Genomic DNA, 10,546 nt, shown 5'->3' with positions numbered 1-10,546 from the left:
CTTGAACTCAGGGCCTGGGTGCTGTCCCTGTGCCTCTTGTTGCTCTATTATTATTATTATTATTATTATTATTATTATTATTATTACTGGGCCTTGAACTCAGGGCCTGGGTGCTGTCCCTGTGCCTCTTGTTGCTCTATTATTATTATTATTATTACTATTATTATTATTATTACTGTGTCTTGAACTCAGGGCCTGGGCGCTGTCCCTGTGCCTCTTGTTGCTCTATTATTATTATTATTATTATTATTATTACTATTATTATTATTATTATTACTGGGTCTTGAACTCAGGGCCTGGGCACTGTCCCTGAGCTCCTTTCCCTCCAGGCTGGCGTTCTACCACCTGAACCACAGCTCCACGTCTGGTTTTTCTCTGTGGCTGTGGTACCGAGGACTGGAACCCGGGGCCTCATGCAGGCCAGACCAGCGCTCTTTACCCACCAGGCCACGCTCCTGGCTTTGAAATAAAAGATTTTAAAAGGACGTAGATACGGTGACAGTCGGGTGACTACACGGCCTCCGTGTTATTTGTTCACTTTATTACTGAGCCGTGGTGTGAGGTGAGTGGGGAGGGAGGGGGGGAACTCACACCAGTGGTGGCCTGGCCTGGCCTCGCCTGGCTGTGGCTGTGGCCTGTGTGGTGTGGCCGTGGCCCATGGTGTGGCCATGCCCTGTGGCCTGGCCTGGCCGTGGCTCTGGTGTAACGTGGCTGTGGCCATGGCCCGTGGCCCGGCCTGGCCGTGGCCGTGGCTGGTGGCCCGTGGCCGTGGCTGGTGGCCCATGGCCGTGGCTGGTGGCCCGTGGCCGTGGCTCAGAGGTAGAACGCCTGGCGCAGCACACGATAAGCCATGGAGAGGGTGACGCCGTAGCCCAGAAAGAAGGCCAGGGCGCGGCTGGGCTGGGGCAGAGGGGTCAGGTAGGCCACGGTGTGGGCCAGGCGGGCGCCCACAAACAGACGGAAGTGCAGCAGCGCGGTGGACAGGTCAGGGCCGGTCAGCGTGTAGAGCAGGCCCACGCCCACGAAGGGCACCAGGTTCTCCAGATCGTTCAGGTGTGCCCTGGGGGGAGGGGGGGCGGGGGTGAGCCATGCACACACACACACACACACACACACACGTGCGTGCATGCATGCGCGGGGGACGTGTCCATGCATGCATGTCAGCTCTGCTCTGCACACACGAGGGCCGTCACCCCCTTTTCTGCATCAGCAGCAGCGGGTCACTCTGTCTCTCCCTCCACTGGTCCTGGGCTGGAGCCTGGCGCTCCACCACCTGAACCACGGCTTCGCTCACCTTCGCACCCGCTCCACGCTGTCGTGGGTCCGCAGATACTTCTTGACGTTCTCCCCCTGGGCGAAGCCCGCGCAGTCCTCTGGGTTGGTGAACACCTAGGGACACGACAGACGCCGCTGGTGTCCAGTGGGAGAAGCACCATGGCCCTGGCACCCGGGCTGGGGTGAGGGGCCCTCCACGCCTCAAGCTGGGTCTCGGAAAGGGGGTTCCAGGGGAGAAGGGAACGTGGGAAAGAGAACGACGAGCAGCAGCCCTTCCCCTCACCAGGCCGGGCCAGGCCCGGGCGGCTGGTTCAGGAGGTACAGCGCCAGCCTGGAGGGGAAGAAGCTCAGCGCCCAGGCCCTGAGTTCAAGACCCAGGACCAGGGGGAAAACAAAACCTCCAATGAACCCCACTGGTTATTAGTTTACAAGTGCAGGGGGTGGGGTGGGAATCGTGGGGGTTGCAAGAAAGAAAGGAAGGGGAGGAGGAGGAGGAGGAACAGGAGAGAAGGAAGAGGAAGAAGACAAGGAGGAGGAGGAAGAGAAGAGGAGGAGGAGGAGGAGGAGGAGGGGAGGAAGAAGAGGAGGAGAAACAGGAGAGAAGGAAGAGGAAGAAGACAAGGAGGAGGAGGAGAAGATGAGGGGGAGGGGAGGGGAGGGGGAGGGGGAGGGGAGGGGGAGGAAGAAGAGGAGGAGAAACAGGAGAGAAGGAAGAGGAAGAAGACAAGGAGGAGGAGGAGAAGATGAGGAGGAGGAGGAGGGGGAGGGGGAGGGGGAGGGGGAGGAGGGGAGGGGGAGGGGGGAGGGGGAGGGGGAGGAGGGGAGGAGGGGGAGGAAGAAGAGGAGGAGAAACAGGAGAGAAGGAAGAGGAAGAAGACAAGGAGGAGGAGGAGAAGATGAGGAGAAGATGAGGAGGAGGGGGAGGGGGAGGGGGAGGGGAGGGGGAGGGGAGGGCGGCTTCCCTCACCTTCTTGGTAAGCCTGTGGAAGGCCGTCACAGTGCTCATGAGCATCATCTTGGAGAGGATGATGGTGGTGTAGGAGGCGAAAGCCCGGAAGACCTCGCTGTGCATCAGTTGGTCCAGGTGGGCCATGCTGGCCATCTTCAACGTGGCTCTGGAGCCTTGAGAGGAAGGAGCAGGGGGAGGAGCAGCGAGTGGGGCATCAGACAGACAGAGGGCCCGTGTGTGTGTGCCATAACGTAGTGGGGTATGAGACATGATCACAGCGCATTACACAAGGGAACGCAGCGGATGGCACTAGATAACACGCCAGCTACTACACTGTCCCCGCAGGGTACACGGGAGCTAGTGCAGGTACCCATCCCACCACCTCCAGACACGAAAGGACGTTCCAGGCCCTGGGAAACACAGTAAACCTCTCAATAAACTTAAAAACCCCAGCAACCAATACCAGAAGCTGAGGCTCTCGGGTCTTGGGCCTCCCTCCCTCCCTCCCTCCCCCTCCCCTCCCCTCCCCTGAGGGGTTTTCTTTCCCTCCCTCCCTCCCAGAGTTTTCACCTTGGAGCTGAGCCACTAGCCCACCCCCACCCCCCTCCCCGCCTGGATTTAGGCTCTCAGCCAGGAAGAGCAGAGTTCTTCTCCTCCCCCCTTGTTCCTCCTCGCTTGGGGATTGTTTGACTTCTCTTTATCAACCTTGTGCAACAGGGGTGTGGGGTGGGGTGAGGAGGAAAGAAAACCTGGGCAGCGGCCACCAACCGTGACTCTTCAATTCTGGGCCTCTGAGTGTGTGCACACACACACACACACACACACACACACACACAGATAGAAATTAAGAAAACAAAAGAAAAGAGAACCGGCCGGCCTGGCTGCTCCTGGGTGTTAGCATTTCTTTTGTAAGGGGAACAAGTGTTTGGAGATTTGGCCTCTTTGCAGAAGATCTGGGGGACCAAATAGGCTGGTGGCTTTTTTTGGGGGGGTAGGGGGGGAGTCGGTGGTGAGACGTTGTGGGGGTGGCAGGGGTGTCCCCACAATAAACCCTGAGAAAAAGAAATGTAAAATAAAGCTGAGAAAAAGGAAAATGTCCCTTGCCAGCCCCAGAGAGTCTAAATGCAAGCTCCATGGTGGAGCACCCCAGCCTCGGGAAAAATTAACTGATTGATTAACAGGTTCAAGGAGCAGAGCTCAGGCCCACAGTCCCCGGAGAGGGTGGGTCCAGGGCCCCCTCCTCCACCTTGGGTTGGCACTTTCGTGCTCTCCTGGCCTTCTACACCCCAAGTTTGGGTGCCCCGGCTGGGCTACTCAAACACGAGAAATAAAATGCACACCCGCTCCTTCTTGCAGAAACGAGAACAGAGGCCACAGGGGGGGCAGACATGCAATTTCCTTCCAGGAAACTGCAAACCCAGACGTGCAAACCCAGGCCTCCAAACCCAGATGTGCAAACCCAGGCCTAGAAATCCAGGCCTAGAAATGCAGACGTGCAAACCCAGGCCTGCAAACCCAGACGTGCAAACCCAGGCCTGCAAACCCAGACGTGCAAACCCAGGCCTGCAAACCCAGACGTGCAAACCCAGGCCTGCAAATCCAGACGTGCAAACCCAGACGTGCAAACTCAGGCCTGCAAACCCAGACGTGCAAACCCAGGCCTAGAAATCCAGACGTGCAGACCCAGGCCTAGAAATCCAGGCTTGTTAACCCAGACGTGCAGACCCAGGCCTAGAAATCCAGGCTTGTGCAGACCCAGGCCTGCAAACCCAGACGTGGAAAAGCACAGCGCTCTGCGCCCCAGCGCAGCCCCGGCCCTCCCGCCCTCCCTCCGCCCCTCGGGGGTCCCTGCAGCCCCTCATGCCCTTGGGGACCCCTCCACCCCATCGGTGACCCCCCGAGCCCGTGGAGGACCCCATCACCCCCCTGGGGATCCCCTGAAGTCCACCCCCTGCTCTGGTACCCCCAAAACTTCCTGGGGACCCCTGCAGCCACGATCCCCTCCTGGGACCCCCACCTCCCCGGAGGGGCCCCCCTCCGCCCCGTCGGGGACCCCCGAGCCCGCGGGGACCCCGCACGTACCCCGAGTCCAGCCAGGCAGAGCCAAGCGTGCACAGCACAGCTTCCCCGGGCGGCCCGGCCACGCCCCCGCGTGATGGACGGGCTGTTAATGAGAGCCCGGCCACGCCCCCTGCGTGGTGGACAGGCTGTTCTTGAACGCCCAGGCCACGCCCCCTGCGTGGTGGACGGGCTGTTAATGAAGCCCCGGCCACGCCCCCTGCGTGATGGACGGGCTGTTAATGAAGCCACGGCCACGCCCCCTGCGTGGTGGACAGGCTGTTCTTGAACGCCCAGGCCACGCCCCCTGCGTGATGGACGGGCTGTTAATAAGAGTCCCGGCCACGCCCCCCGGGGCCTATTAGCCATTGAAGCGCCCCAGCCACGTCCCCTGCGTGACGGAAGGCCCGGCCCCGCCTCTCGGCTGCCCCAGGCCACGCCCCCCGGCCGGCCACGCCCCCCGCCGCCCTGGGCCCTGGACTTTGGCTCTGGTTCTTCCCCTGGCAGGAGCTGGAGCTGTCACTCAAGTGGCAGAGGGGAGAAAAAAGAAATAAACAACAACAACAACAAAAAACAAGGGACAGCAGCAGGCCCTGAGTTCAAGCCCCACCTGGAGACAAAGGAGGGATTACGGGCTGGGAGTGTGGCCTGGTGGAAGAGAGCTGGCCTGGCAGGCAGGAAGAAGCCCTGGGTTCCATTCCCTGGGACCAACAGAGACAGAAAAAGCCAGAAGTGGAGCTGTGGCTCAAGTAGTGGAGCACCAGCCTGGAGAAAGCCCAGGGACAGTGCTCCAGGCCCTGAGTTCAAGCCCCAGGACTGGAGGAAAAAGGAAAGAGAGACAGGCAATGAGATGGAAACATTCCCACCCCTCCTCTTCACTGCTCTTTGAACCTTGGCATGCAGCCATCTGAAAGGTCAATGTTTGGGGGGAGGTTGGGGGGGGAGAGGTGGAAGAGCAAAGGTCCTTCAACCCAGGCCCCAGATCAAAGCTGCTGGCTCACTGCCGGGAACAAATCAGAGCTATCAGCCGCAGATCCAGTGGCTTGCACTGTTGCACAAGCCAAGGAGAATCATCAGAGAGGGGGGTCACCTCACCACCTCCACACTGGGCCTCCTGAAAGAGGGGGGGACACCTGCCCGAGCCCCTTCTGAGGTCTCTGCTTGTTTGCTCCTGAATCCACAGCACAGACTCCCCCACAATCAGGAGGCAAACCCTTATCCATAAACAGGTCTTCAGCCAGGCACCCTGGCTCTCGCCTGTCACCCCAGCTCCTGCTGAGGACCACAGGTTCAAAGCCAGCCAGAGCAGGAAAGTCCAGGAGACTCTGATCTCCAGGGAACCACCAGAAAACCAGACGTGGAGCTGTGGTTCAAGGGGTAGAGCGCCAGCCTGGAGGGAAAGAAGCTCAGGGACAGCGCCCAGGCCTTGAGTTCAAGCCCAAGACAAGCACAAAAAAGCCTTAAATTCAAGGGAAGCAAAGTGACCTAAAACCAAGCAACATACTCATACTCTGCCCTTGCTATTGCAGAGTTATAAGACAAATGAAATAGCAGCTTGGTGCTTTTCCCCCAACAATCCTGGAAAGGAATTCTTATTTCTCTTTTCTGCACAGAACATAGAGAGCCGGAATCGCTGGGAAGCTGGGCTAACTTCTGAAAGTAACTCAGAAAATAAATAAATAAATAAATAAAAAGATACAAATCAGCCATCCGGAATGACACCGCAATAATCACCTCGAAAGAAAATTGTAAGCTTTTTATTATTATTATTATTATTATTATTATTATTATTATGTTTAAAGATAAAGTTCTTGGACTGGGAGTTAGTTCAGTGGCAAAGCACTCACCTAGAAAATACAGCGTCCTGGATTGTATCCCCAGTAGCAAGAAAAGTGAAGACCAAGCATATTTATATATATATATATATAGTTAAAAAATAAAGATAAAATTCTTGAGGCTAATCAAGGAAACATCTGTCAGCCGTCTAAGGATATTCAAATGGGTTGGAAGAGCAGAATCCAGGAATAGAAGCACATTTAATTGGTCCACTGGTTTTTAACAAAGGCACCAGAGCAACTCAATGGAGAGAAATAAATTTAAAAAAAAAAAAGCTTTCCACAAGAGCTCTTCCCCCCCCCCACTGGGACAAGTGAATTGCTACAGAAAAAATATATATATACCGTATATATAACTCTGAGCCCCTAGTTCACACCAAGCACAGAAATGAACTTAGACACAGAAGAACAAGTATGGGGATGAATGAAGAAATGGAATTGCACCATTCAGACAGACGGAGCCAGGAATGTGTGCAATGCGCAAAAGAAAAAAAAACATATGTGAAGGAACGTCAATCAAGCAGAAAACAAAACAAAACAAAAAACACCACTCAAGTTGGGAGTTTCAGGCGGTAGAAAGTCAGCCAACGAGGGGACAGCAACCAGGCCCTAAGTTCAAGATCTGGTACGAGCATGCACACACATGCACACACATAGACTAATGGAATCGAGGGGAGGGAAGGGTGAGACTATGAAAAGAGAGACGTGGACGAAGACCCGTTGCTGCTTTCTCCAGTGGCAGCCCCTCTGGACAACTACTTAAAACTAAATCCTTGGAGCAAGTGTTACCATCCTTCTCGATCCTGCTAAGAGGATGGACAATTACAAAAAAAATGTCCACCGAAACTAACTGTTCCTCAGACAGGGGAGTTAGAAAGCATGGAGCCTGGCAAAGAGAAATCACTGGAAAATCCTGACAAACCTGTTTCACTGGTGGTGGTGGTGATGGTGGTGGTGGTGGTGTGTGTGTGTGTGTGTGTGTGTGTGTGTGTGTGTATTCTGGAAAAGCAAGCTTCTTTCCCACAGCCACATCTTAACTTCTGCATGCAAGCTACAGGCCTGAGCTGTCTCTGTGGCAGGCGTGGGGACACAGGTGTGTCACACACACACACACACACACACACACACACACACACACCCCTGAAGTGTTACCATATTGATAAACAGATCACTTTTAAGACCCTGGCTCCTTTCTTATTACAGAATTTTTTTCCCCCCACACACTGCCATGTCATTGTCATTTTAAAACAGAATATATAGTTTTTGTGTTCTTTTTGCCAGTCCTGGGCTTGAGCTCAGGGTCTGAGCACTGTCCTTGGCCTTTCTCAAGGCTAGTGGTCTACCACTGGAGCCTCAGCACCACTTCTGGCTTTTTCTATGTATGTGGTATGAGGAATCGAACCCGGGTCTTCATGCATGCTAGGCCAGCACTCGACCACTAGGCCAAACTCCTGGCTTCATGGTTAGGTTTTTTGAAAAATAGACTTTGAGCTTTTTGTTTGCCTTGATTCATTGCATTGGGGAGGAAGAGGAAGAGGAGGAGGAGGGGGAGGGGGGAGAGGAGGAAGAGGAAGAGGAGAAGGAGAAAGAGGAGGGGGAGAGGAAGAAGGAAGAGAAGGGAGAGGAGGAGGAGAAGGGATGGAGAGGGAGGAGGGGAAGGAGGAGGATTAGGAGGAGGGGGAGGGGAAGGAGGAGGATTAGGAGGAGGAGGAGGAGGAGGAGGAGGAGGAGGGAAGGAGGGGGAGGAGGGGGAGGGGCAGAGCCATTCTAAAGAGGTCTCTGTTTCTCAGACCGTCCCTGCCTCCCCACCCTTAGGTGTTATTTCTGTCAGTCGGTCTGAGTCACACTCCACCCGGGGAGAGTCTTGTCCACAGAAGAGACGCATCGATCCACCCGCCTGGGCCCTGCAACCCCAAACTCCAGAGCAGTCCTGGGGCACACCTGGGACACAGACCAGAATACACAACACAAATCCATACCGCATGTGTCTGCATTGCCTCGACGCGGCCATCACCTACGTGTGTGTGTGTGTGTGTGTGTGTGTGTGTGTGTGTGTGAACAGATTTTCCTTTAAAAACCCAGGAACCAAGAAATGATCTTTCCATTCTGAGACCAGAAAGGGCCCGAGGAACTTGTCTGAAACCACGATGGACACACACACACACACGCACACACACGCGTGTGCCCGGCATTCCTGGGTGACTTTTTGGCTGGCTGGGCGTCAGCAGGGAGCCAGCCCTCCCCCCTCCCCCCCCACCCTCCCTCCCCTTCCAGGGATCCCCTCCTCCCTTCTGTTTGGAGGTTCAAGCAAACACCACCCCCGCCCCCCTCTTTTCTGTCCTCCACCCCTGGCCAGCCTGTCTCCCTCCAATTATTTCTGGTCCCTGCAGAAAGACAACACGGAATAATCAATACCGCCCTGGGTTAACAAAAACACAAAGTTGTCTCCATCTGGGGGGGTCGGGGGGGGGGCTCTGGTGACGACCCCGGCTTATCCCCCCTAAAGGGAACTCAGCATCCCTGCTCTGCTTGGTCTTTGGGCAGCTCTGTGTCTGCATAACAGCTCGCGCTTCTCCTCAGCGTCCCTTCTCTTTCTCCATTCTGCGGTATAGACAGTCAACGTGAGCCTGCGTTCTGCCCCGCATTCCTTCACGCCAGTCCTCTTGGCCCCCAGTTTCTATTTATTAATATATGCATTCAATTATTTATTTTTGTCAGCTGTGGGTCTTGAACTCAGGGCCTGGGCGCTGTCCCTGAGCTTCTTTCCCTCCAGGCTGGCGCTCTACCCCTTGAACCACAGCTCCACGTCTGGTTTTCTGGTGGTTCACTGGAGATCAGAGTCTCCTGGACTTTCCTGCCCGGGCTGGCTTTGAACCTGCGATCCTCAGATCTCAGCCTCCTGAGGAGCTGGGAGGACAGGCCTTGAGCCCCAGACCTGACATTCTAGTTCTCCTGTAAGCCAAAGTGAATCAGGGAACTCAGTGAAAGAATCCGCTCTGTGGGGCCTGCTTGGTGGAATGTCTCCGAGGGTGGCTACGCCTTCTAACTCCACCCCATCTCCTCGTGTTCCCCTAAATTAGCCAGGAATACACAGAATCCACAGAGAACCTGAAAGAATGGCCGCCCCGGGACACAGCCCGAGCCGGCCTGGTTCTCTTCCAGGAGAGAAATCTCGTCCACCTCCCCGAAACACCTGGTCCAGCTCAGCCACATTCAGGGCCTGGCAGACGGTGAGAAGCAGCTCCCTGGAGGCTGCCACGAGCCACCGTTGACATCTTCCCAGTGGCCACGGAAGTCCTGGAGAGAAGCCCAGCGTCCAATCCGGCTGCCTGCTTTGCTTCTTCTCGTCTTGTTTGGTTTTGATCGCCCCTGGAATTCTACAGAGCCATCTCTCCATCGTCTCCATCCCAGCCAAGATGGAGAAACAGAAAACCAGAATAAGACCAGCAGCGTGGCCTAGTGGTAGAGTGCTCGCCTAGCATGCACGCAACCCCAGGTTCGAGTCCTCAGTAATCACCTACATAGAAAAAAGCCAGCAGTGGTGCTGTGGTTCAAGTGGTAGAGCACCAATCTTGAGAAAGCTCAAGGACAGTGCTCAGGCCCTGAGTTCAAGACCGAGGCCTGGAAAAAAGTTTTTTTAAATGCAATCAACTGTACACATACGGCCCACAGGATTCTGAATGGAAAACAGAGCCACCGAGAAAAAGAATGTGCAAGAAAAGTACAAGGCACGCTGAGGCCAGACCCTCCGTGCAAAGCCAGGCTGGGATTCCAGGCGCGAGGCTCCAGCCTCTGCTTCTTATCCCTGCTCCAGCTTGGTTCTTGGAGATGGGTCCCAGTGGAAGAGAATGGTCAGGTTAGCAATGTGAGAGGGTCCCTAGGTGACAACTTCCTTCCTCTGTGTGTGTGTGAGTGTGAGTGTGTGTGAGTGTGAGTGTGTCCTCTGGGAATTACTATGCATATGAGCAGAGGCCCTGCTTCTTCCAGCTGTCTGCACGCCACGAATCCCGGGCTTGCACGCAGCTGACAGGGGCGGGGGGTAGCGTTAATTAATTAATGAGAGCTAATTTTGCATTCCTGGAGTAGGGGCGCCTAGAGATGTATGCAAATGTATGCAAAAATAACCAAATTAATACTGAGATGAGACTTATTCCAGTGGGACCAGAGTCCCCGTCGGATGGAGAAAAAACACGTGCAGCTGCCTTCCACCGCACTTGAATTCTTTTATTTTTAAATCAGTCTCCTAGAGTGGTTGAAAAATTAGAAATGACTTTACATATATATAATGTAGATATTAGGCAACGGAAACAACTTTGGCAATATGAATCCTTTTTATTCCCTTTGTTTCTTAAGAAAGTGAATGGACATTGATTGCCCTAAAAGAAATGTATTCAGCTGGGTGCCAGAGTCTCCCGCCTGTCATTCTGGC

The 10,546-nt window shown here is 54.9% G+C and overlaps 1 protein-coding gene across 1 annotated transcript; it reads right to left on the bottom strand.

The window, feature by feature from the left end:
• Nucleotides 1–502: 502 nt before the first annotated feature.
• Nucleotides 503–4,413, bottom strand: Mgst1 (microsomal glutathione S-transferase 1). The gene is made up of 5 exons (XM_090324438.1): nucleotides 4,307–4,413; nucleotides 2,234–2,397; nucleotides 1,295–1,389; nucleotides 794–1,060; nucleotides 503–747 (listed from the first exon to the last, which is right to left on the bottom strand). The coding sequence occupies exons 2-4, from the start codon at nucleotides 2,375–2,377 to the stop codon at nucleotides 814–816; spliced, it is 486 nt and encodes a 161-aa protein (XP_090180564.1). The 5' UTR covers nucleotides 2,378–2,397; nucleotides 4,307–4,413; the 3' UTR covers nucleotides 503–747; nucleotides 794–813.
• Nucleotides 4,414–10,546: the final 6,133 nt, after the last annotated feature.

This window comes from Megascapheus bottae, chromosome 35, assembly GCF_031878675.1.
Source record: "Megascapheus bottae isolate mThoBot1 chromosome 35, mThoBot2.hap1, whole genome shotgun sequence".
Taxonomy (NCBI): domain Eukaryota; kingdom Metazoa; phylum Chordata; class Mammalia; order Rodentia; family Geomyidae; genus Megascapheus; species Megascapheus bottae.
The sequence above is the reverse complement of the archived record's forward strand: the minus strand, read 5'-3'. Positions and strand labels throughout refer to the sequence as shown.

Excerpts from the sequence above, each read along its gene's own strand:
- Mgst1 (XM_090324438.1), bottom strand. The coding sequence starts at position 2,377 with ATGGCCAGCATGGCCCACCTGGACCAACTGATGCACAGCGAGGTCTTC. Across the intron at positions 1,390-2,233 it reads TTACCAAGAAGGTGAGGGAA|GTGTTCACCAACCCAGAGGA; the intron begins GCCGCCCTCCCC and ends TCGTGTCCCTAG. Across the intron at positions 1,061-1,294 it reads AGCGTGGAGCGGGTGCGAAG|GGCACACCTGAACGATCTGG; the intron begins GTGAGCGAAGCC and ends CCCTCCCCCCAG.